At 48.6% G+C, this 27,112-nt stretch overlaps 1 protein-coding gene across 2 annotated transcripts in view; it reads left to right on the forward strand.

Annotated features, from left to right (window-relative positions):
* LOC115130094 (protein disulfide-isomerase A5-like) overlaps positions 1–27,112 on the forward strand; it is an 81,617-nt gene that overhangs the window by 51,625 nt on the left and 2,880 nt on the right. Inside the window, exons 12-17 of one of the 2 annotated variants that reach the window (XM_065018620.1) lie at positions 10,413–10,483; positions 12,663–12,826; positions 13,004–13,134; positions 18,394–18,464; positions 25,539–25,673; positions 26,515–27,102. In XM_065018620.1, coding sequence (XP_064874692.1) covers positions 10,413–10,483; positions 12,663–12,826; positions 13,004–13,134; positions 18,394–18,464; positions 25,539–25,673; positions 26,515–26,640 — 698 coding nt within the window. In that variant the 3' untranslated portion in view covers positions 26,641–27,102. Of the gene's footprint in view, positions 1–10,412; positions 10,484–12,662; positions 12,827–13,003; positions 13,135–18,393; positions 18,465–25,538; positions 25,674–26,514; positions 27,103–27,112 lie in introns of those variants that run through there. The other variant, XM_029660867.2, reaches the window with a different exon arrangement.

The following is a 27,112-nucleotide window of genomic DNA, read 5'->3' on the forward strand; positions in this document are numbered from 1 at the left end:
GTTGTCTGTGCTGCTCCCTCTCTCCACACTGTGGCTGGTTCAGTTGTCTGTGCTGCTCCCTCCCCTTCCTCCCTCCACACTGTGGCTGGTTCAGTTGTCTCTCCACACTGTGGCTGGTTCAGTTGTCTGTGCTGCTCCCTCCCCTTCCTCTCTCCACACTGGCTGGTTCAGTTGTCTGTGCTGCTCCCTCCCTCCACACTGTGGCTGGTTCAGTTGTCTGTGCTGCTCCCTCCCTCCCTCCACACTGTGGCTGGTTCAGTTGTCTGTGCTGCTCCCTCCCTCCCTCCACACTGTGGCTGGTTCAGTTGTCTGTGCTGCTCCCTCCCCTTCCTCTCTCCACACTGTGGCTGGTTCAGTTGTCTGTGCTGCTTCCTCCCTCCACACTGTGGCTGGTTCAGTTGTCTGTGCTGCTCCCTCCCCTTCCTCTCTCCACACTGTGGCTGGTTCAGTTGTCTGTGCTGCTCCCTCCCCTTCCTCTCTCCACACTGTGGCTGGTTCAGTTGTCTGTGCTGCTCCCTCTCTCCACACTGTGGCTGGTTCAGTTGTCTGTGCTGCTCCCTCTCTCCACACTGTGGCTGGTTCAGTTGTCTGTGCTGCTCCCTCCCCTTCCTCCCTCCACACTGTGGCTGGTTCAGTTGTCTGTGCTGCTCCCTCCCCTTCCTCTCTCCACACTGTGGCTGGTTCAGTTGTCTGTGCTGCTCCCTCCCCTTCCTCTCTCCACACTGTGGCTGGTTCAGTTGTCTGTGCTGCTCCCTCTCTCCACACTGTGGCTGGTTCAGTTGTCTGTGCTGCTCCCTCTCTCCACACTGTGGCTGGTTCAGTTGTCTGTGCTGCTCCCTCTCTCCACACTGTGGCTGGTTCAGTTGTCTGTGCTGCTCCCTCTCTCCACACTGTGGCTGGTTCAGTTGTCTGTGCTGATCCCTCCCCTTCCTCCATCCACACTGTGGCTGGTTCAGTTGTCTATGCTGCTCCCTCTCTCCACACTGTGGCTGGTTCAGTTGTCTGTGCTGCTCCCTCTCTCCACACTGTGGCTGGTTCAGTTGTCTGTGCGGCTCCCTCCCCTTCCTCCCTCCACACTGTGGCTGGTTCAGTTGTCTGTGCTGCTCCCTCTCTCCACACTGTGGCTGGTTCAGTTGTCTGTGCTGCTCCCTCCCTCCACACTGTGGCTGGTTCAGTTGTCTGTGCTGCTCCCTCTCTCCACACTGTGGCTGGTTCAGTTGTCTGTGCTGCTCCCTCTCTCCACACTGTGGCTGGTTCAGTTGTCTGGGCTGCTCCCTCTCTCCACACTGTGGCTGGTTCAGTTGTCTGTGCTGCTCCCTCCCCTTCCTCCCTCCACACTGTGGCTGGTTCAGTTGTCTCTCCACACTGTGGCTGGTTCAGTTGTCTGTGCTGCTCCCTCCCCTTCCTCTCTCCACACTGTGGCTGGTTCAGTTGTCTGTGCTGCTCCCTCCCTCCACACTGTGGCTGGTTCAGTTGTCTGTGCTGCTCCCTCCCTCCCTCCACACTGTGGCTGGTTCAGTTGTCTGTGCTGCTCCCTCCCTCCCTCCACACTGTGGCTGGTTCAGTTGTCTGTGCTGCTCCCTCCCTCCCTCCACACTGTGGCTGGTTCAGTTGTCTGTGCTGCTCCCTCCCCTTCCTCTCTCCACACTGTGGCTGGTTCAGTTGTCTGTGCTGCTTCCTCCCTCCACACTGTGGCTGGTTCAGTTGTCTGTGCTGCTCCCTCCCCTTCCTCTCTCCACACTGTGGCTGGTTCAGTTGTCTGTGCTGCTCCCTCCCCTTCCTGTCTCCACACTGTGGCTGGTTCAGTTGTCTGTGCTGCTCCCTCTCTCCACACTGTGGCTGGTTCAGTTGTCTGTGCTGCTCCCTCCCCTTCCTCCCTCCACACTGTGGCTGGTTCAGTTGTCTGTGCTGCTCCCTCCCCTTCCTCTCTCCACACTGTAGCTGGTTCAGTTGTCTGTGCTGCTCTCTCCCCTTCCTCTCTCCACACTGTGGCTGGTTCAGTTGTCTGTGCTGCTCCCTCTCTCCACACTGTGGCTGGTTCAGTTGTCTGTGCTGCTCCCTCTCTCCACACTGTGGCTGGTTCAGTTGTCTGTGCGGCTCCCTCTCTCCACACTGTGGCTGGTTCAGTTGTCTGTGCTGCTCCCTCTCTCTCCACACTGTGGCTGGTTCAGTTGTCTGTGCTGCTCCCTCTCTCCACACTGTGGCTGGTTCAGTTGTCTGTGCTGATCCCTCCCCTTCCTCCATCCACACTGTGGCTGGTTCAGTTGTCTATGCTGCTCCTCTCTCCACACTGTGGCTGGTTCAGTTGTCTGTGCTGCTCCCTCTCTCCACACTGGCTGGTTCAGTTGTCTGTGCTGCTCCCTCTCCACACTGTGGCTGGTTCAGTTGTCTGTGCTGCTCCCTCTCTCCACACTGTGGCTGGTTCAGTTGTCTGTGCGGCTCCCTCCCCTTCCTCCCTCCACACTGTGGCTGGTTCAGTTGTCTGTGCTGCTCCCTCTCTCCACACTGTGGCTGGTTCAGTTGTCTGTGCTGCTCCCTCCCTCCACACTGTGGCTGGTTCAGTTGTCTGTGCTGCTCCCCTCTCCACACTGTGGCTGGTTCAGTTGTCTGTGCTGCTCCCTCTCTCCACACTGTGGCTGGTTCAGTTGTCTGTGCTGCTCCCCTCTCCACACTGTGGCTGGTTCAGTTGTCTGTGCTGCTCCCTCCCTTCCTCCCTCCACACTGTGGCTGGTTCAGTTGTCTGTGCTGCTCCCTCTCTCCACACTGTGGCTGGTTCAGTTGTCTGTGCTGCTCCCTCCCCTTCCTCTCTCCACACTGTGGCTGGTTCAGTTGTCTGTGCGGCTCCCTCTCTCCACACTGTGGCTGGTTCAGTTGTCTGTGCTGCTCCCTCTCTCCACACTGTGGCTGGTTCAGTTGTCTGTGCTGCTCCCTCTCTCCACACTGTGGCTGGTTCAGTTGTCTGTGCTGATCCCTCCCCTTCCTCCATCCACACTGTGGCTGGTTCAGTTGTCTATGCTGCTCCTCTCTCCACACTGTGGCTGGTTCAGTTGTCTGTGCTGCTCCCTCTCTCTCCACACTGGCTGGTTCAGTTGTCTGTGCTGCTCCTCTCTCCACACTGTGGCTGGTTCAGTTGTCTGTGCTGCTCCCTCTCTCCACACTGTGGCTGGTTCAGTTGTCTGTGCTCCCTCCCCTTCCTCCCTCCACACTGTGGCTGGTTCAGTTGTCTGTGCTGCTCCCTCTCTCCACAGTTGTCTGTGCTGCTCCCCCTCCACACTGGCTGGTTCAGTTGTCTGTGCTGCTCCCCTCCACACTGTGGCTGGTTCAGTTGTCTGTGCTGCTCCCTCTCTCCACACTGTGGCTGGTTCAGTTGTCTGTGCTGCTCCCTCTCTCCACACTGTGGCTGGTTCAGTTGTCTGTGCTGCTCCCCTTCCTCCCTCCACACTGTGGCTGGTTCAGTTGTCTCTCCCTCCACACTGTGGCTGGTTCAGTTGTCTGCTCCCTCCTTCCTCCTCCACACTGTGGCTGGTTCAGTTGTCTGTGCTGCTCCCTCCCTCCACACTGTGGCTGGTTCAGTTGTCTGTGCTGCTCCCTCCTCCACACTGTGGCTGGTTCAGTTGTCTGTGCTGCTCCCTCCCTCCCTCCACACTGTGGCTGGTTCAGTTGTCTGTGCTGCTCCCTCCCTCCCTCCACACTGTGGCTGGTTCAGTTGTCTGTGCTGCTCCCTCCCTCCCTCCACACTGTGGCTGGTTCAGTTGTCTGTGCTGCTCCTCCCTCCCTCCACACTGTGGCTGGTTCAGTTGTCTGTGCTGCTCCTCCTCCACACTGTGGCTGGTTCAGTTGTCTGTGCTGCTCCCTCCCTCCTCCTCCACACTGTGGCTGGTTCAGTTGTCTGTGCTGCTCCCTCCCCCTTCCTCTCTCCACACTGTGGCTGGTTCAGTGTCTGTGCTGCTCCCTCCCTCTCCCTCCACACTGTGGCTGGTTCAGTTGTCTGTGCTGCTCCCTCCCCTTCCTCTCCACACTGTGGCTGGTTCAGTTGTCTGTGCTGCTCCTCCCCTTCCTCTCTCCACACTGTGGCTGGTTCAGTTGTCTGTGCTGCTCCTCCCTCCCTCCACACTGTGGCTGGTTCAGTTGTCTGTGCTGCTCCCTCCTCTCCACACTGTGGCTGGTTCAGTTGTCTGTGCTGCTCCCTCTCTCCACACTGTGGCTGGTTCAGTTGTCTGTGCTGCTCCCCTCTCTCCACACTGTGGCTGGTTCAGTTGTCTGTGCTGCTCCCTCTCTCCACACTGTGGCTGGTTCAGTTGTCTGTGCTGCTCCCTCTCTCCACACTGTGGCTGGTTCAGTTGTCTGTGCTGCTCCCTCCTCCTCCACACTGTGGCTGGTTCAGTTGTCTGTGCTGCTCCCTCTCTCCACACTGTGGCTGGTTCAGTTGTCTGTGCTGCTCCCTCCCTCTCCACACTGTGGCTGGTTCAGTTGTCTGTGCTGCTCCCTCCTCTCCACACTGTGGCTGGTTCAGTTGTCTGTGCTGCTCCCTCTCTCCACACTGTGGCTGGTTCAGTTGTCTGTGCTGCTCCCTCTCTCTCCACACTGTGGCTGGTTCAGTTGTCTGTGCTGCTCCCTCTCTCCACACTGTGGCTGGTTCAGTTGTCTGTGCTGATCCCTCCCTCCTCTCCACACTGTGGCTGGTTCAGTTGTCTGTGCTGCTCCCTCTCTCCACACTGTGGCTGGTTCAGTTGTCTGTGCTGCTCCCCTCTCTCCACACTGTGGCTGGTTCAGTTGTCTGTGCTGCTCCCTCTCCTCCACACTGTGGCTGGTTCAGTTGTCTGTGCTGCTCCCTCTCTCCACACTGTGGCTGGTTCAGTTGTCTGTGCTGCTCCCTCTCCTCCTCCACACTGTGGCTGGTTCAGTTGTCTGTGCTGCTCCCTCTCTCCACACTGTGGCTGGTTCAGTTGTCTGTGCTGCTCCTCCCCTCCCCTCCACACTGTGGCTGGTTCAGTTGTCTGTGCTGCTCCCTCCCTCCCTCCACACTGTGGCTGGTTCAGTTGTCTGTGCTGCTCCCTCTCCCTCCACACTGTGGCTGGTTCAGTTGTCTGTGCTGCTCCCTCCCCTCTCCTCCACACTGTGGCTGGTTCAGTTGTCTGTGCTCCCTCCCTCCCTCCACACTGTGGCTGGTTCAGTTGTCTGTGCTGCTCCCTCCCCTTCCTCCTCCACACTGTGGCTGGTTCAGTTGTCTGTGCTGCTCCCTCCCTCCCTCCACACTGTGGCTGGTTCAGTTGTCTGTGCTGCTCCCCCTTCCTCTCTCCACACTGTGGCTGGTTCAGTTGTCTGTGCTGCTCCTTCCTCTCTCCACACTGTGGCTGGTTCAGTTGTCTGTGCTGCCCTCTTCCTCTCTCCACACTGTGGCTGGTTCAGTTGTCTGTGCTGCTCCCTCCCCTTCCTCCTCCACACTGTGGCTGGTTCAGTTGTCTGTGCTGCTCCTCTCTCCACACTGTGGCTGGTTCAGTTGTCTGTGCTGCTCCCTCTCTCCACACTGTGGCTGGTTCAGTTGTCTGTGCTGCTCCCCTCTCCACACTGTGGCTGGTTCAGTTGTCTGTGCTGCTCCCTCTCTCCACACTGTGGCTGGTTCAGTTGTCTGTGCGGCTCCTCCCTTCCTCCCTCCACACTGTGGCTGGTTCAGTTGTCTGTGCTGCTCCTCTCTCTCCACACTGTGGCTGGTTCAGTTGTCTGTGCTGCTCCCTCCCTCCACACTGTGGCTGGTTCAGTTGTCTGTGCTGCTCCCTCCTCCACACTGTGGCTGGTTCAGTTGTCTGTGCTGCTCCCCTCTCTCCACACTGTGGCTGGTTCAGTTGTCTGTGCTGCTCCCCCTCTCTCCACACTGTGGCTGGTTCAGTTGTCTGTGCTGCTCCCTCTCCTCCACACTGTGGCTGGTTCAGTTGTCTGTGCTGCTCCCTCTCTCCACACTGTGGCTGGTTCAGTTGTCTGTGCTGCTCCCTCTCTCCACACTGTGGCTGGTTCAGTTGTCTGTGCTGCTCCTCTCTCCACACTGTGGCTGGTTCAGTTGTCTGTGCTGATCCCTCCCCTTCCTCCTCCACACTGTGGCTGGTTCAGTTGTCTGTGCTGCTCCTCTCTCCACACTGTGGCTGGTTCAGTTGTCTGTGCTGCTCCCTCCCCTTCCTCTCTCCACACTGTGGCTGGTTCAGTTGTCTGTGCTGCTCCCTCTCTCCACACTGTGGCTGGTTCAGTTGTCTGTGCTCCCTCCCTCCTCCCTCCACACTGTGGCTGGTTCAGTTGTCTGTGCTGCTCCCTCCCTCCCCTCCACACTGTGGCTGGTTCAGTTGTCTGTGCTGCTCCCTCCCCTCTCTCTCCACACTGTGGCTGGTTCAGTTGTCTGTGCTGCTCCTCTCCCTCCACACTGTGGCTCAGTTGTCTGTGCTCCCTCTCCACACTGTGGCTGGTTCAGTTGTCTGTGCTGCTCCCTCTCTCCACACTGTGGCTGGTTCAGTTGTCTGGCTGCTCCTCTCTCCACACTGTGGCTGGTTCAGTTGTCTGTGCTGCTCCCTCCCCTTCCTCCCTCCACACTGTGGCTGGTTCAGTTGTCTCTCCACACTGTGGCTGGTTCAGTTGTCTGTGCCTCTCCCTCCCTCTCTCCACACTGTGGCTGGTTCAGTTGTATGTGCTGCTCCCTCCCTCCACACTGTGGCTGGTTCAGTTGTCTGTGCTGCTCCCTCCCTCCCTCCACACTGTGGCTGGTTCAGTTGTCTGTGCTGCTCCCTCCCTCCCTCCACACTGTGGCTGGTTCAGTTGTCTGTGCTGCTCCCTCCCTCCACACTGTGGCTGGTTCAGTTGTCTGTGCTGCTCCCTCCCTTCCTCTCTCCACACTGTGGCTGGTTCAGTTGTCTGTGCTGCTTCCTCCCTCCACACTGTGGCTGGTTCAGTTGTCTGTGCTGCTCCCTCCCCTTCCTCTCTCCACACTGTGGCTGGTTCAGTTGTCTGTGCTGCTCCCTCCCCTTCCTCTCTCCACACTGTGGCTGGTTCAGTTGTCTGTGCTGCTCCCTCTCTCCACACTGTGGCTGGTTCAGTTGTCTGTGCTGCTCCCTCCCCTTCCTCCCTCCACACTGTGGCTGGTTCAGTTGTCTGTGCTGCTCCCTCCCCTTCCTCCCTCCACACTGTAGCTGGTTCAGTTGTCTGTGCTGCTCCCTCCCCTTCCTCTCTCCACACTGTGGCTGGTTCAGTTGTCTGTGCTGCTCCCTCTCTCCACACTGTGGCTGGTTCAGTTGTCTGTGCTGCTCCCTCTCTCCACACTGTGGCTGGTTCAGTTGTCTGTGCGGCTCCCTCTCTCCACACTGTGGCTGGTTCAGTTGTCTGTGCTGCTCCCTCTCTCTCCACACTGTGGCTGGTTCAGTTGTCTGTGCTGCTCCCTCTCTCCACACTGTGGCTGGTTCAGTTGTCTGTGCTGATCCCTCCCCTTCCTCCCTCCACACTGTGGCTGGTTCAGTTGTCTGTGCTGCTCCTTCCTCCCTCCACACTGTGGCTGGTTCAGTTGTCTGTGCTGCTCCCTCTCTCCACACTGTGGCTGGTTCAGTTGTCTGTGCTGCTCCCTCTCTCCACACTGTGGCTGGTTCAGTTGTCTGTGCTGCTCCCTCTCTCCACACTGGCTGGTTCAGTTGTCTGTGCGGCTCCCTCCCCTTCCTCCCTCCACACTGTGGCTGGTTCAGTTGTCTGTGCTGCTCCCTCCCCTTCCTCTCTCCACACTGTGGCTGGTTCAGTTGTCTGTGCTGCTCCCTCCCCTTCTCCACACTGTGGCTGGTTCAGTTGTCTGTGCTGCTCCCTCTCTCCACACTGTGGCTGGTTCAGTTGTCTGTGCGGCTCCCTCCCAGTCCTCCCTCCACACTGTGGCTGGTTCAGTTGTCTGTGCGGCTCCCTCCCCTTCCTCTCTCCACACTGTGGCTGGTTCAGTTGTCTGTGCTGCTCCCTCCCCTTCCTCTCTCCACACTGTGGCTGGTTCAGTTGTCTGTGCTGCTCCCTCTTTCCACACTGTGGCTGGTTCAGTTGTCTGTGCTGCTCCCTCCCCTTCCTCTCTCTCCACACTGTGGCTGGTTCAGTTGTCTGTGCTGCTCCCTCTCCCCTCTCTCCACACTGTGGCTGGTTCAGTTGTCTGTGCTGCTCCCTCTTTCCACACTGTGGCTGGTTCAGTTGTCTGTGCTGATCCCTCCCCTTCCTCCCTCCACACTGTGGAAGGTTCAGTTGTCTGTGCTGCTCCCTCTCTCTCCACACTGTGGCTGGTTCAGTTGTCTGTGCTGCTCCCTCTCTCCCTCCACACTGTGGCTGGTTCAGTTGTCTGTGCTGCTCCCTCCCTTTCCACACTGTGGCTGGTTCAGTTGTCTGTGCTGCTCCCTCTCCACACCTTCCTCTCTCTTTCCACACTGTGGCTGGTTCAGTTGTCTGTGCTGCTCCCCTCCCTCTCTCCACACTGTGGCTGGTTCAGTTGTCTGTGCTGCTCCCTCTTTCCACACTGTGGCTGGTTCAGTTGTCTGTGCTGATCCCTCCCCTTCCTCCCTCCACACTGTGGCTGGTTCAGTTGTCTGTGCTGCTCCCTCTCTCTCCACACTGTGGCTGGTTCAGTTGTCTGTGCTGCTCCCTCTCTCCACACTGTGGCTGGTTCAGTTGTCTGTGCTGCTCCCTCTCTCCACACTGTGGCTGGTTCAGTTGTCTGTGCTGCTCCCTCTCTCCACACTGTGGCTGGTTCAGTTGTCTGTGCTGCTCCCTCTCTCCACACTGTGGCTGGTTCAGTTGTCTGTGCTGCTCCCTCTCTCCACACTGTGGCTGGTTCAGTTGTCTGTGCTGCTCCCTCTCTCCATACTGTGGCTGGTTCAGTCGTCTTTGTGCAGCTGTAGATGCAGGATGTATAGAGACCAATTCATGTCTGTGAATGGCTGAGGTAAACAACAGGATCTGGCCTCCCAACAGGCATATTACCCAGCATCCTCTAGTCTATTCAGACTGGTGATGGAGAGGAGATGCGGCCAGCCGCCCATTGAAGCAGCCTTATTTTAATAGCCACAAAGCCCTTGTCTCTCCAACTCTCCAACAGAAACACACACACACTCTCATGCTGTGAATCAGAAACATTACATCTAGCTTAACCCTCCTTCCCCAGACAGTAAATGAAGGTGATGGCACCAGTAGAGAGGAGATGATGCAGAGAATAGACTAATACTCTTTTATTCCTGTCTCCTTCTTTTACACTCCTCTTTTTAAGGTCAGACAGCGATGCATCCTGTCTGACAATTCTACAAAAATATTACAATTAAACATGAATACATATTTTGAATGCAGCAGTGTTGTATTGATTTTGTGTATATTACAGCTGTATCTGATTTTAAGGACAGTTCACAGCTGTTTTTGAATATGTGCCAACTAAAGATCTTGCGGTTCCATCCAACCATGCTGTATAGGAAATATACACACACACACACACTCTGCTCTTCAAACAGCATAGACTACTCTTTACAATATACCAACACATCTAGTGGGATGCTTGGTAGTAATATTGAGTTCAGAGTCTGAAAGTTGTTTAGAAATAAGTTGCATTGCTGCAGAGCTCATACATTTTTTATTGAACACAGCATTTATTCATGACGCAGGAATTTGTTGTCACAGCCCTGTTGGCAAGCAAGTCAAGCTTACACACACACACACACACACACACACACACACTCCGTCCACGCAGCTATTTCTCACACTGTGTGGGAACACTAGTCCTATCGCATACCCAACCCTGCTATGTCACTGTGGTCTCGCTTAAACTGTCTTCTCCCCTATCACTCTGGCAACAGGGTGTGCAACGCAATACTAGGACGGTGTTCTTCATTTCTTGTACACTCAGTGTACATTTATATATTGTAGAACTGCCCGTGTTGAGTTGAAAACCGTTGGCGGGAACCGAGGAGAATTCCCTGCAGTTTATTTGAATGTTACTTGGATGAGGCCCTACTGAGAATGTAATGTTGTGAATGGCTTGATTCATTCAATTAACGCACTTGGTTGGTTCTATTTAGGCCATTTACTTATGTGATTATGGGTAAGTATGGTGAGAATCCCTAACACTACCGTTAGCACATCTTAACTCGGCTTGTCATTTCTGTTTCTGTTCGTTAAGTCATCGTCGCTCGGCTAGTCAGGTCTGTTTGTGTTCGTTAAGTCATCGTCGCTCGGCTAGTCAGGTCTGTTTGTGTTCGTTAAGTCATCGTCGCTCGGCTAGTCAGGTCTGTTTCTGTTCGTTAAGTCATCGTCGCTCGGCTAGCCAGGTCTGTTTCTGTTCGTTAAGTCATCGTCGCTCGGCTAGTCAGGTCTGTTTCTGTTCGTTAAGTCATCGTCGCTCGGCTAGTCAGGTCTGTTTGTGTTTTCACCTGCAGGGTGTGGCCATTGTAAGAAGATGAAGCCAGAGTATGATGAAGCTGCTGAATACCTCAACAAAGACAAAAATGTAAGTACAATGATGGTGTATATACAGGGTGCTTTTGATGTGTGTTTGCATGCATCAGAGAGCTCGTGTTGTTTCTGTGTGTTTAAATGTATGTTCATGCTTATGTTGAAGCCTTGCAACTCCACTTTGTAAAACTAACTTATTCCAAACCCCAGCTGTGAGATATGTACTGAGATATGTATCTGAACATCAGAACAGAACTTTAACCCCACTTGGCCTTGTACTTGGCTGGTGCTGTCAGAGTCTGACACGCTGGACTCACTGGTTGCCAGAGCTCCTTATGTGTTTCTGATTAGCAGGGTGTGTCTGTCCTCTCCGCTATGGTAATGCTGCACTCCTTCAGCCCTGAGCCAGAGCCAGGGGCAGGCCAATAAATATCACCAGAGATCGCCTCATGATTGGAGCAATTATCTCATCCTTCCCTGTGCAGCAGCCTGCCTGGAGATCTGCAGCTTGGACCCACTCTGTCCTCCCTTCCTCCTCTTCTCCTCGGCTCCCTGCCCAGACCCAGTGCTTGGAGGTCAATGGGAAGAGCTCCCACATTACCTAATGCGGATGTGCTGCCTGGAGGCTGTACTACTTACACCCTGAGCACAGGAGACCGCTGAAGTCATCTTTTTCTCCTTCTGCTTTATATAGAAGTACATAGAGTGAAAATGTGTATTGTTCAGTGTTTTTATTCGGCCTGTATTGAAATACCTCGTTATAGAGGGGTCAACTGTTTTAATTTTATTTTTTTTACCTCTATTGTGGATGCTAATCTTACAAAAAATCTTGTTATTTTAATCTCTCCTGAAAGTTATTTAGGAGCTGCTGTTTTGTTTGGTGCACTGTGAACTTTGGGAACACGCTCTTTACACGCCATTTCTCCCGGTGGGCGGTGCTATACGTCAGTGTGCGTGGGTTTCAAAGTGCAAGGACTCTCCGATGCGCCTCCGCGTTCAACTGAAAACCCTCCTCCTGGGACCTATAATTCATAAATTAAGCTGTGGTGGATTTATACTTTCTAGTTTATAGCTGCACTTTTATATTAGTAGATCATGGGGTGGCAGCGTAGCCTAGTGGTTAGAGCTTTGGACTAGTAACCGAAAGGTTGCAAGTTCGAATCCCCGAGCTGACAAGGTACAAATCTGTCGTTCTGCCCCTGAACTGGCAGTTAACCCACTGTTCCTAGGCCGTCATTGAAAATAAGAATTTGTTCTTAACTGACTTGCCTAGTAAAATAAAGGTAAAAAAATAAAATTCTTTAGCTTTATTTGAACTAACGTTAGCTACTGTAGCCACCAATTGGCTGGAACAGTTTTCCCAAACGTGAACGATGTGTAACGGCAAGTTTTGCTTGCTAGCAAACCAACAACGTCCATGCCGTTATCAAGCCACTCTACTAAACTCATCTCAGTGAAATGTATGAAGCTGATTTGAATCTCATTGTACTGTTGGTGTGTATCATACCTTATCGTCATGTGATTGGTTAGTCAACATGCACTAACACCTGTCTACTGTCAGTCACTGAGATGAATCATTTACATTGCTGGATTCATTAAAAACTGTTCATCTGATGGGTTTTGGATGTTCTTGGGTTTATTTATTTGTTGGAGGGCCTATACATGAGGCTGACTTTACCATACTATCCTGGAGGTATACTTACACACCCAGCATCATTACTTTTTGAATGTTAATATCTCTCAACATTACACCATGTGAAATTCGAATATAATATCTTTTCATTAGCTTCTTTCTGTTCTGCGGCTGCATGAAATGGCAAACATAACGTGGATTCAGAGATTTACATTTGTTTACTTCATGTTTTTGGCTGCCTGATGAAATGGTATCATCTGTTACTTACGGTGGTTTAGCCAACCGGTAGTCTACGGCTTAGCGGTGTGTTCAATAGATTCCACGATCCGGACAGGAGCGAGTGCTCAGCTCGTTCTCGATACTGAACCCGTGTGCTCAATGAAATGTACTCCCACTGTGACTTTGACATCAGTACCACCCACCGGGCGAAATTGCGTGAAAAGCTTCCCCTATACTCGGTGTACGTGCTTACGTTTTTATAGTGGTTTTGCTTTATTCTCACTGGGCTGAGTTGAGCCGTAAGGGCGGTGATCCAGTCAGAACTAGCTCATCTATGACGTGATGATGGTATTGTATCCTGACCTGCCTCTTGTTGCTCCAGAGCCCTGGTGTTCTGGCGGCTGTGGATACCACCATCCACAAGGCAGTGGGAGAGCGCTTCAAGATCTCCGGCTTCCCCACCGTCAAGTACTTTGAGAAGGGAGAGGAGAAGTTTACGCTACCCCACCTCAGGAGCAAGGATAAGATCATAGAGTTTCTACAGAAGTGAGTCATGATCTTTAACTTTGTTCTGCTTTTCTATAATTCAGGGTCTACCTGCCAGCACAGGATTAGTGTCATATGCTGATCAATGGGCTTCAACTCAGGCAGTTATCAACATTTCTAGTCACAAGTGTTGGTGTGTATCATACCTTATCATCATGTCTGGTTTTGTTATACCAGCCCCCAGGCACCCCCTCCCCCAGAGCAGTCCTGGGAAGACAAGCCGTCCAGCGTCAGCCATCTAGGAATGGAGGACTTCAGGGAAGCGCTGAAGAAGAAGAAGCATGCCCTCGTCATGTTTTATGCTCCATGTAAGTGTAACCAGTGGGAATTGACCTTGGGTCTCCCGTTTGCCAACCCAATGTCTCAACCATTAGACCAAAAGGACATCCTAAAGGTCCAAGGTTGATATTTGACTATTAAGTCTCAGGCTGGGCTACCTCATGAGTTCACTTCCAAATAACCTCCCGTCACATCACCATGTAAGCACCCTGCCTGCCAGACGACAACAACAACACAACAACTTGTTAATGTCCAATATAACTACATTTTGATTTATGATTGATTGGATTTTTACACCACCAATTTTTGATGACCTATTTTCCCCAGGGAACTAAAGGATTTAAGTCCAGTTTTACACCACCAGTACATAAATCATAAGCCTTTTTCTCTGCCAACATCTGCCATCATCTGATGAAGCAACACCTAAGCTGTGAAGGGACCAGAAAATGACAGAATGCCCAAAATAGACTTGTAGTGCTAGAGGGGTAAACATTGTAGATGACATTGACAGGTACAGCATCTCAATATTGTTTCATTGGACACTCACTCACTCACTTTCCAGTTGATGCAGGACATGTTCATGTGATGAACCGACTCGCAAGCAGCCCTGAAGTCACTGTCTGATAAGAGCCTTCAAAGACTGCGCTCATCACCACTGCACCTTCCGTCTTCCTATTAGTGAACATGAAGCAAAACAACTCCTAAATGCCTCTTGGCTTTTCCTCTACGAGGCAGCACGAGGCAATAACAACCTTCTCTTTTTCTTTCTCTACTCCAAGGCTGAGTCCCATATGGCACCCAACCGGGAGACAGGGAGTGGAGTTCCATTTGGGAGGCAGGCAACGTTGTCTAATCCTCTGTGGAACATCCTCCTGTCAGTGGCTTTGAGAGATCAAACTAGTCACTAACACATGAAGACTCTCTAATCAAATGCCTTCAGTTATGTTCATTGTTACCTAAAGGAGGTCTTCCGTCTCTTCTAATTTCCAGCCTCCTCTTCGTCAGATTTTCTTCTGAACTAAACTGCTGCCTATACACATATGCCAGGGAGGGTAACGTTACCTCCACCTATCCCGGGAAATTCCTGCTAATTAACTTTTATGTTGCCCTTCATGAAATGCTTGTTTGTGTCGTACCTTTTTAAGCTAATTAGTGGGGAAATATTCTAATTTACAACACAAATGCTTAAGGGTGATTTAATTGAGGACCGAAAGCTATATTTGAATTGTCACTTTTAGGTGTGAAGTCTAGACAAAGAGTTTGTATATTATAACCTACACATATTGGAGAGAAAAAGCACATACAGGATATAAACTCAGCAAAAAAAGAAACTTTTTTTTTTTTTTCTGGACCCTGTCTTTCAAAGATCATTTGTAAAAATCCAAAACTTCACAGATCTTCATTGTAAACGGTTTAAACATTGTGTCCCATACTTGTTCAATGAACCATAAACATGCACCTGTGGAACGTTCGCTAAGACACTAACAGCTTTAGACGGTAGGCAATTAAGGTCACAGTTATGAAAACTTAGGACACTAAAGAGGCCTTTCTACTGACTGAAAAACACCAAAAGAAAGATGCCCAGGGTCCTTACTCATCTGCGTGAACGTGTCTTAGGCATGCTGCAAGGAGGCATGAGGACTGCAGTTGTGGCCAGGGCAATAAATTGCAATGTCCGTACTGTGAGACGCCTAAGACAGTGCTACAGGGAGACAGGACGGACAGCTTATCATCCTCGCAGTGGCAGACCACGTGTAACAACACCTGCACAGGATCGGTACAACCCAAACATCACACCTGCTGGACAGGTACATGATGGCAACAGCAACTGCCCGAGTTACACCAGGAATAAAATCAAATGTTATTTGTCACATGCAGATGTTAATGCAAGTGTAGCGAAATGCTTGTGTTTCTATTTCCGACAATGCAGCAATATGCAACGAGTAATCGAGCCTAACCATTTCACAACAATTACCTTATACACACACAAGTGTAAAGGAATGAATAAGAATATGTACATAAAAAAATATATATGAATGAGTGATGGTATAGAACGGCATAGGCAAGATGCAGTAGATGGTATAGAGTACAGTATATACAGATGAGATGAGTAATGTAGGGTATGTAAACATTATATGAAGTGGCATTGTTTAAAGTCGCTAGTGATACATTACATCAAGATGGCAAGATGTAGTAGATGGTATAGAGTATATACAGATGAGATGAGTAATGTAGGGTATGTAAACATGATATAAAGAGGCATTGTTTAAAGTGGCTAGTGATACATTTATTACATAAATGTTTCCAGTGGCTGCAGTTGAGTCAGTATGTTGGTAGCAGCCACTCAATGTTAGTAATGGCTGTTTGACAGTCTGATGGCCTTGAGATAAGCTGTTTTTCAGTCTCTCGGTCCCTGCTTTGATGCACCTGTATTGACCTCGCCTTCTGGATGATAGCAGGGTGAACAGGCAGTGGCTCGGCTGGTTGTTGTCCTTGATGATCTTTTTCTTGTGACATCGGGTGGTGTAGGTGTCCTGGAGGGAAGGTAGTTTGCCCCCGGTGATGCGTTGTGCAGACCTCACTACCCTCTGGAGAGCCTTACTGTTTTGGGTGGAGCAGTTGCCGTACCAGGCGGTGATACAGCCCGACAGGATGCTCTCGATTGTGCATCTGTAAAAGTTTGAGTGCTTTTGGTGACAAGCCGAATTTCTTCAGCCTCCTGGGGTTGAAGAGGCGCTGCTGTGCCTTCTTCACCACGCTGTCTGTGTGGGTGGACCAATTCAGTTTGTCCATGATGTGTACGCTGAGGAACTTAACTTTCTACCCTCTCCGCTACTGTCCCGTCGATGTGGATAGGGAACGCACAATCCCTCCATCAGGGCTCAGACTGTCCGCAATAGGCTGAGAGAGGCTGAACTGAGGGATTGTAGACCTGTTGTAAGGCAGGTCCTCACCAGACATCACTAGCAACAACGTCGCCTATGGGCTCAAACCCACCTTCGCTGGACCAGACAGGACTGGCAAAGTACTCTTCACTGACGAGTCTCGGTTTTGTCTCACCAGGGGTGATGATCGGATTTGCGTTTATCATAGAAGGAATGAGGGCTACACCGATGCCTGTACTCTGGAGCGGGATCGATGTGGAGGGTCCGTCATGGTCTGGGGTGGTGTGTCACAGCATCATCGGACTGAGCTTGTCATTGCAGGCAGTCTCAATGCTGTACATTACAGGGAAGACATCCTCCTACCTCATGTGGTATCCTTCCTGTAGGCTCATCCTGACATGACCCTCCAGCATGACAATGCCACCAGCCATACTGCTCGTTCTGTGCGTGGTTTCCTGCTAGACAGGAATGTCAAGTGTTCTGACATGGCCAGGGAAGAGCCCGGATCTCTATCCCATTAAGCACGTCTGGGACCTGTTGGATCGGAGGGTGAGTGCAAGGGCCATTCCCCCCAGAAATGTCCGGGAACTTGCAGGTGCCTTGGTGGAAGACTAGGGTAACATCTCACAGCAAGAACTGGCAAATCCATGAGGAGGAGATGCACTGCAGATACTGACTGTTACTTTTGATTTTGTTCAGTGACACATTATCCCATTTCTGTTTGTCACATGTCTGTGGAACTTGTTCAGTTTGTCTGTTGTTGAATCTTATGTTCATACAAATATTTACACGTTACGTTTGCTGAAAATGAACACCTTTTACAGTGAGAGGACGTTTCGTTTTTTGTTGAGTTCACTATAGCTCTGCCACCAATTACAGAAGGAGATTCAACAGATTTTACATTCTTCTACTATGAAATGAAAATGGGAAAATCAAAGTAGAAGGCTTGCTGCGGCACCCTGTAGTTCTGTTCTTGAATGTCAATGATTACTGTACCTGAAAGGGACTGAGAATGACTAAGGAGGCTTTCACAAGAAAAGGACAGGGTTCTTATGTGACAATAATGATTTCTAGTCACTTTTCAGCAGAAAACAATCCAGAAGTGTTCACTTAAGTTCAGACCCGTTCTTGGACATGTTCTTACCAACAAAAGTGGCACCAGTAAGCACTTGTAACAAGTGAGTATGTACAGTAGTTGTCTCCAAGCAGGTGTGGCCTCTCTCTGGCTGCTGTGTATCCCTGCTGAGAAACACCTGTAAAAGACATGAAGAAAAGGTTGCCATTAGATATCCAGCATTTTAGCGGTTGTTATCCCCTCTTCTGAAACGGCAGAGTAGTTAGAGCAGAGTGGTTAGAGCGTTGGACTAGTAACCGGAAAGTTGCAAGTTCAAACCCCCAAGCTGACAAGGTATCTGTCGTTCTGCCCCTGAACAGGCAGTTAACCCACTGTTCCTAGGCCGTCATTGAAAATAAGAATTTGTTCTTAACTGACTTGCCTAGTTAAATAAAGGTAAAATAAAAACTTTAGGTCTTCAAGAGAGGAGCCATTAGCTGTTCACTGTGGTCAATGAGGCAGGTCCACATTAACCAACCCCCACAGGCCTGGAGCCAAGCCCATCCTCTCAGCTCTGATAATTATCGGTGGGGTGTGTATGTATAATCACTCTCATCATGGTCCATAAATGAGGTGGTGCAGAGCGTGTCACAATCCAGGCTTTGTTTCGCAGAGGCAGAAATCTGAATACATTTTTATCTTTTGGAAAATGTGCCATTCAACAAAACTTTTAGTGAGGAGTTGAGATGCTTGATTCACCTTTTTGCTAACCTTCGTATCACTGTGGTGAACTATGGCTGTGACGTCAGTCAGTTAGCAAAGTGGACAGCTTGTCAAACTGACTGTGTGACACACAGGAGGGCTGTAAATGTGCCTGTCCCTGTATGTAAAGGGCTGGGTGCGTGCACACACACATGAACACCAATCCTCTCACCTGGTGTGTGTGTGTGGTGTTCAGGGGGCCGGTGACGGATATGAATCTCCCGAGGAAAGCGCCAGGGAGGTTTCATTTATGACTCCAGTAAAGGGATTTATACCTCGCTATAAAATACAAGTGCACCATTACTAATGTGGGGTAATTGTGTAAGTGACATGCAGGGACAGAGAGTGTGTGTTGCGTGCATTCTTGCCTGTGTGTTTGTGTGAGAGAAAAGGAGAGCATATGACCATAGATTAGACATTTTGTGTGCTTGAATTACAATTTCTCCTGTTATAATGTTGTTGTGTAGTATTCATGTCAGTTGGGGTGAGCCAAATGTCACATTCTAGTTGGGGTGAAAGGCAGTTCACAACATTAAAGGCCAACGGTCATGCTGTGATAATGACCATAATTCTATGCTCCCTAACAGGGTGTCCCCACTGCAAGAACGCTGTCCCTCATTTCACCACTGCAGCAGATCTCTTTAAAGAGGACCGCAAGGTGAGCCTTCCTCCAGCCCTCTCCTGAATCTCACATCTCTTTTCTCTTTCTTAATGTACTGATGATGACACTACTACTCATTTAGATGACCCTCTCTGACACTACTGCTCATTTAGATGGCCCTCTCTGACACTACTGCTCATTTAGATGGTCCTCTCTGACACTACTACTCATTTAGATGGTCCTCTCTGACACTACTACTCATTTAGATGGCCCTCTCTGACACTACTACTCATTTAGATGGTCCTCTCTGACACTACTACTCATTTAGATGGTCCTCTCTGACACTACGGCTCATTTAGATGACCCTCTCTGACACTACTACTCATTTAGATGGTCCTCTCTGACACTACTACTCATTTAGATGGTCCTCTCTGACACTACGGCTCATTTAGATGGCCCTCTCTGACACTACTACTCATTTAGATGACCCTCTCTGACACTACGGCTCATTTAGATGGCCCTCTCTGACACTACTACTCATTTAGATGACCCTCTCTGACACTACGGCTCATTTAGATGGTCCTCTCTGACACTACTGCTCATTTAGATGGCCCTCTCTGACACTACTACTCATTTAGATGGCCCTCTCTGACACTACTACTCATTTAGATGGCCCTCTCTGACACTACAGTACTACTCATTTAGATGGCCCTCTCTGACACTACTGCTCATTTAGATGGCCCTCTCTGACACTACGGCTCATTTAGATGGCCCTCTCTGACACTACGGCTCATTTAGATGGCCCTCTCTGACACTACGGCTCATTTAGATGGCCCTCTCTGACACTACAGTACTACTCGTTTAGATGGCCCTCTCTGACACTACGGCTCATTTAGATGGCCCTCTCTGACACTACTGCTCATTTAGATGGCCCTCTCTGACACTACTGCTCATTTAGATGGCCCTCTCTGACACTACAGTACTACTCGTTTAGATGACCCTCTCTGACACTACTACTCATTTAGATGGCCCTCTCTGACACTACTACTCATTTAGATGGCCCTCTCTGACACTACTACTCGTTTAGATGGCCCCTCTGACACTACTGCTCATTTAGATGGCCCTCTCTGACACTACAGTACTACTCATTTAGATGGCCCTCTCTGACTACTACTCATTTAGATGGCCCTCTCTGACACTACTACTCATTTAGATGGCCCTCTCTGACACTACGGCTCATTTAGATGGCCCTCTCTGACACTACTGCTCATTTAGATGGCCCTCTCTGACACTACAGTACTACTCATTTAGATGGCCCTCTCTGACACTACAGTACTACTCATTTAGATGGCCCTCTCTCTCTGACACTACTGCTCATTTTAGATGGCCCTCTCTGACACACTACTGACACTCATTTAGATGGCCCTCTCTGACACTACTGCTCATTTAGATGGTCTCTGACACTACTGCTCATTTAGATGACCCTCTCTGACACTACTGCTCATTTAGATGGTCCTCTCTGACACTACTGCTCATTTAGATGGCCCTCTCTGACACTACGGCTCATTTAGATGGCCCTCTGACACTACGGCTCATTTAGATGGCCCTCTCTGACACTACTACTCATTTAGATGGTCCTCTCTGACACTAGATGGCTGACACATTTAGATGGCCCTCTCTGACACTACAGTACTGCTTAGATGGCCCTCTGACACTACTCGTTTAGATGGCCCTCTCTGACACTACAGTACTGCTCGTTTAGATGGCCCTCTCTGACACTACAGTACTCATTTAGATGGCCCTCTCTGACACTACTACTCATTTAGATGGCCCTCTCTGACACTACAGTACTGCTCGTTTAGATGGCCCTCTCTGACACTACGGCTCATTTAGATGGCCCTCTCTGACACTACTGCTCATTTAGATGGCCCTCTCTGACACTACTGCTCATTTAGATGGCCCTCTCTGACACTACAGTACTCGTTTAGATGGCCCTCTCTGACACTACTCATTTAGATGGCCCTCTCTGACACTACTGCTCATTTAGATGGCCCTCTCTGACACTACTACTCGTTTAGATGGCCCTCTCTGACACTACAGTACTACTCATTTAGATGGCCCTCTCTGACACTACTACTCGTTTAGATGGCCCTCTCTGACACTACTACTCGTTTAGATGGCCCTCTGACACTACAGGACTACTCGTTTAGATGGCCCTCTCTGACACTACAGTACTACTCGTTTAGATGGCCCTCTCTGACACTACTACTCATTTAGATGGCTCCTTCTCCCTCTTTTAACTCTAATACCCGCTGACTCCCTGACTCAGTCACGCTTTCCAGTTGTTAACAAGATCCTCCCTAGCTGTCTGACTCATACATACACACACACTCTAATGCAAACTCCTTGAACAACAGTGGAACGTGCATCGCTGCACTCTCGGCTTAGCATTGTTAATCATTATAACACACTAAATGACCACAAACACAAAGAAGGTGAAGTGTTGTTGGAATAAATTACTTGAATACATCACGTGTAATGGTTGTGACACTCTTTCTTAATCCAGCAAAGCTCTTTGGTATTTGGCATGCATATCTTTCATTATTCATATTGTTGGAATGTGGATATCAATCTCTGATGCTAACATTAGAAACATTTACTAAATCACTGAATGTGTGAGGTAACTCTTCATTCTGGTCTTAATGCTGTAAGTATTGATATGTCAAGGGAATAGTTATTGTTGTTCAGAATCAGATCTGCAATGTTCATTGTCAGCCCAGAATGTGTCTGATTGGTGAATCGCTCTGCTGTGGATCAGCACAGCCACCCAGCCTAGGTCCAAGAATGAGTGTCTTTATTCCAGACGCACGCACAGCACCATCACCATCTACTGGCTCTCTGATTATATGATTATATTATAGGCCAGATCCCATTCACGGGGTGGGGTTGAAACAAGTGACTCTCTAATGTGTCCGTTCCGTCACGGAGACTCTCAATGGTCCAGAGGAGAACTGTTGTCTGCAACGCTGCTTGTCTGAAGGATCTCCTGTGTCAACGCCGAGTAAACAACACTGAGAACAGATTCAGATGTCTGCAGGTGGGGTGTGGTGTTGCAACCTCCATTTCACTGTCACAATAAGAGTTTGGGGGAGAACAAATGCTCAAAAGCTCTGTGTAGCCAGGGCTGGCGGGAGGCTGGGCAGGGATGCTGTAGTGGTTGTGTGAGGAGCAAGGATGTGTGATGCACATATCCACAGAAGGGACTTCTCTTAACATCCCCAACTACTTCTCATGCTCCTTCTTCTCCCTCTCTGTCCCTGGGTTTTGGAGGTAAAGGGGTGACTGGGCAGGAGTGAAGAAGAGCAGCTCATTCAGCCCTGCTCACTATTTATAGTGTAAAGCATAAGCCCCAGTCAGTGTATTGGCAATGTGCAGGAGTAGATGTGGATAATAGTGTCGTCAGGACCAGTGTCACAGTACTCCTTAGTATCGTGACAAGGACACTTTTGGAAAACGGCCCTGATGTTGGAAACAAACATTGTGACATTTAGACATTTTTAGTCGGTTAGCAGATGTTCTTATCAAGAGTGACTAACATGAGCAATTATGGTTAGGTGCCTTGCTCAAGGGCACATCGACAGATTGCTCAGGGATTTGAACCAACAACCTTTGGTTACTGGCCCAACGCTCTTAACCGCTAGGCTACCTGTCACCCCGGCATTCTGTTGTCATCCAGAGTCATGTATTTATTTTCCAACCATTAGAACACAATATTTTACTCACAGCAGCAGGAGGTTTTTAAAGGACCGGTTTGATCTGCTTCCTTTTTTTTCATTTTTGCCATGGAAAAAATATTGTCATACTGGTATGGTCACAGCCCTATATCAGTCTATTGGGCTACTTCTCTGCCTCGTTTACCCAAGACAAACACCACCAGCTTAGCTCTGGCTTTGAAGAACACCCCAATTAAACACCACATACCGTATTGTATGAAAGAGAAAGGAGGAATAGGGAAGAATAAGTGGGCTATCAGTGTGCATGCAGAGGCTTTGTACAATGCAAGCAATGTTCTTTTTCTGATTGAACGGAATGTCAGCATATTCCGTCATATAAAAAGAGGAGGCTGGCCGGAATCACGTCTTACAAAAATCTAAGTTGTAATTTTGATGAGAACACTGTAGTGATTCGTGAAGCGGTGAAATTGCCTTTTTGATACAGCAGCCTAATAACCTCCTTATGCAGGGTGGATTTTTCTGCTACACACAAACTCACACACTGTCATTAATTAGTACCTCAGGTAGATAGTCCACAAGTGATTTTCCTACTCTGGAAGACATGCATGTGTGACTTGATGTGAATACTTACGTTAGTTCCCCAAGCTTAGTGCCTTAGCTTTGGCTCTGTAGGCTGACACAGTCCTGTGGTGCATAGAAGATCTGGGTTTGAACCCAGTCACACACACTGCCTGTCTTCTTTAAGCACAATATGAAGTGTCTCTAAAGCCTTGTTCACACTGCACAATGCTCAAATCCGTTTTATTTTTGGAATACTGACTGTCCAAACCGCAAGTTATAGGTGACCAAATTGGATTTGTGTCTTCAGACTATAGTAATTTTCTGACATGGCTACGCTAGTTGTCATGGTAATAACAGCGTAAAAACCACTTGTGGGCACATGAATCAGATTTCACTGTTAGACACAAGTCACATGACCAGGAATCAGATTTGTGTTATCAGATTTTAAAGCACCTACAAAGGTGTTTTGAAATGTAGCTTGAAATATCAAATTTTTTTGTGCTTTTTGGCTGTTCAGACTGCAGGGAAATAATCATTTTGAATTGGATATGCAAAAAAAAATGAATTTAAGTCCATTCAAACTGCCAGTGTGGACAAGGATTTATATACTTCCAACTGTCCTCTACACAGTATCTCTCAATGCTCATTGTTGAAGCTCTTGTGTTGTGATCAATGAGATGTTGTTGGAGATCTTATTAACCAGAGGGAATCAATAACTGCATTGGCCAGAAACCTTTGGAAAAACAATCCTTTTACAACATCATTCTCCTCATGTCAATTTACTCCAACTCTGATTGATCGTACTGGGCTGAGTCTGTGTGTCAGTCTGTTCTACAGTAAGTGATGGTATGGTGCTGCTGTAAGACACCCGGTATGGGGAAATGCTACGTACTGTAATACACGCATCCACTGTTTCTAAGCAGGTGCTGGAGATCAAAATGTATATATTCATGTAAATGTTCAGACACATGCATATTTTATGTTCCTATGTGCTTGGTTGAAAATGTTTCAACCTTTTGGTCTTAAAAACATAATCTAGGTCAGTGGTTCCCAACTCCAGTCCTCGAGTACCTTCCAACAGTACACATTTTTGTTGTAGCCCCAGACAACAACAAAAAACACCTGATTAAACTCATTGAGGGCTCGATGATTAGTTGAATCTGGTGTGTTTGTCCAGGGTTACAATACTGTTGGGAGGACTGAAGTTGGGAAACAGTAAAAATACCCCTTTGACATTGAAAATGGCAAGAGACCTCTCTGAACTGTGAGATACCTCTTATGTTGACAGGTTCCTTATTGGCCATGCAGACACACACACAACAATCTAAGAAGGGTTTAACCATTCATCTGTGCTTTGACAGTAATGCTGAATCCTTCCATTTATGTTTTCACTCACTGAACAGAGCGTGTTAGACAACGGCTTTAATCATTTAAATAATGTATTTTTAAATGTCTGAGATGAGCATTTCATGTTGTTATTATAGGCGACATGTCAGAGGATTCACCTGTCTGAGCAACACGTCAAACTGTCCAATTAGTTTAGCCTCACCGAGACATCAATCATTTACATATTCAACATATTGGTCCTCAGGTGACTGATGGTGGTTACTTGATGGTGACAAGCTGAATGTGCTGCCCCAAATGGCACCTTATTCCCTCTTAAAAATAGTGCACTACATAGGGAATGGGATGTCATTTGGGACACGGCTGCTGACATTTGAGCCATCCAGAAGGACAAGCCGAGCAGAGGGAGGGGGTGAGCTATGTTTCAGAGAGATGGTATTTACGGCTCATTTGTGCTGGGTTTTTTTTCTGACTGCCGTGCTGTGACAGACCCGACATAAATCTCTTTTGTTGTTTTATGTAGGAGTGATTGGTTTTCTTTTCCCACCCACTCTTAATGGTCTAGCTTGATAGGAATGTATTAGGCATTTTTCTTAAAGGGGATGTTCATTATTTTACTTTATTTGATTTAACTAGGCAAGTAAGTTAAGAAATAATTCTTATTTACAATGACGGCCTACACCGGCCAAACCTGGACGACGCTGGGCCAGTTGTACGCCTCCCTATGGGACTCCCAATCACGGCCGGTTGTGATACAGCCTGGAATCAAACCAGGGTGTTTGTAGTGACGTCTCTAACGCTGAGATGCAGTGCCTTAGATCGCTGCGCCACTCGGGAGCCCCAATGGTAGATGGTTCCTTACCCTAAAATGTGTCTATGGGACAGGAGAAACTGTTATCCATGTTATGGATTTATTTAAACAGACATTACAAACTTACAGCTCTGGGTTAAAGGGAAAGTTTGACATTTTGCTCAGTTGCTAGCTAAAATGGCTAGCTAAAAATCTATAGGAGTGATGGGGGCAAATGAGCAGGTGAGGAACCATCTAACAATAAGTGGTAAACGGAACTTCCCCTTTAACCCAGTTGGCTTTGCAGGCTGAATTTGAGTGTGCCGGGAATCAATGCAGACGCAGAACAACTCAGTCGGTGCCAAAGTAGCCGTGTTGAAATAATTTACTGTAAATGTCCACATTCTTGTTGTGAATAACTTTATAGTATTTTACAACATGCACACATTTTACCCTAGTAGGCTTGTTCATTGTCCAGCGCATATGGCAACAAAAATGTAAACGCTTTAGAACAATCATAATGCTTTTAACCGCTCATGAAATTTGTTTCAAAGAAATGCAATACAATCCTACACATCCATGAGGTTCTTATGCAACTGATCATTGTCTAAACTAGTTGTGGTTGCTGTTACAGATTTCAGTTCTGTGGATGACAATATCATGTTGAAGCTACAGTAAGCTACTATATGCTTTGTCCCTCAGATTGCCTATGCTGCTGTGGACTGCACTAAAGGACCGAACCAAGAACTGTGCAAGCAGGAGGGTGTGGAGGGCTACCCCACGTTCAACTACTACAACTATGGGAAGTTTGCAGAAAAATACAACGGAGAACGAGGGGTAAGTGACATCTTCTGCCGAGTCCCCAACAACCGGTTTTCACGGGAAATGGAAAGAGTCTGTGATGCGACTTCCGCTTTTGGATGGTGACACTCCATTTTAGCTCCTCCTCCATGTTTACTGGATTGGTTAACCAGTACAGAAGAGAACCTCCCCCAAAATTATTTTAATTAGTTACAATTCATATAAGGAAATCAGTCAATTGAAATAAATTCATTAGGGACTAATCTATGGATTTCACATGACTGGGAATACAGATATGCATCTGATCACAGATAGGTAGGGGCATGGATCAGTATCTGCTGACCACCATTTGCCTCATGCAGCGTGACACATCTCCTTCACGTGGAGTTGATCAGGCTGTTGATTGTGGCCTGTGGAATGTTGTTCACTTCTTCAATGGCTGGGCGAAGCTGCTGTATATTTGCGGGAACTGGATAATGCTGTCGCACATGTTGATCCAGAGCATCCCAAACATGCTCAATGGGTGGCATGTCTGAGTATGCAGGCCATGGAAGAACTGGGACATTTTCAGGTTTCTTGGCCAGGTCGCAGTTGTAAATGAGAACTTGTTCTCAACTGGCCTACCTGGTTAAATACAGGTGAAATAAATAAAAAAGGTTCCAGGAATTGTGTACCGATCCTTGTGACATGGCGCCGTGCATTAGGTGATGGCGGCAGATGAATGGTACGACAATGAGCCTCGGGATCTCGTCACTGTATCTCTGCATTCAAATTGCCATCGATAAAATGCAATAGTGTTCATTGTCTGTAGCTTATGCCTGCCCATACCATAACCTCACCTCCACCATGGGGCGCTGTTCACATTACAAACCCACAGTTTCATCAGCTGTCCAGGTGGCTGGTCTCAGACGATCCCGCAGGTGAAAAAAAAGGATTTGGAGGTCCTGAGCTGGTGAACATTCCTGCAGTCAGCATGCCAATTGCACACTCCCTCAAAACTTAAGACATCCGTTGCATTGTGTTGTGATACAACTGCACATTTTAGTGGACTTTTATTGTCCCTAGCACAAGGTGCACCTGTGTAATCATGTTTAATCAGCTTCTTGATATGTCACACTTGCCAGGTGGATGGATTATCTTGGCAAAGGAGAAATGTTCACTAATAAGCAAATTTGTGCATTTTAGAGAAATAAGCTTTTTGTCCGTATTGAACATTACTGCAATCTTTTATTTCAACTCATTAAACATGGGACCAACACTTTACATGTTTCATTTGATGTTTTTGTTCAGTGTAGTTTCAGGCGTTTCTTTTGATCCTGCTACGCTAGGTTATAGTCTTAGTGCCCTATTAAAAGATCATTTATACACTTTTGTTGTCCTTTGAATATGGAATCTTTCAACTTTCACAATTTCAATACTTTCTGTATTGATAAATTCTGCCTTATAATACATTTACACTGTTAACCTCTACATCT

The sequence above is a fragment of the Oncorhynchus nerka genome, linkage group LG1, assembly GCF_034236695.1.
Source record: "Oncorhynchus nerka isolate Pitt River linkage group LG1, Oner_Uvic_2.0, whole genome shotgun sequence".
NCBI lineage: Eukaryota > Metazoa > Chordata > Actinopteri > Salmoniformes > Salmonidae > Oncorhynchus > Oncorhynchus nerka.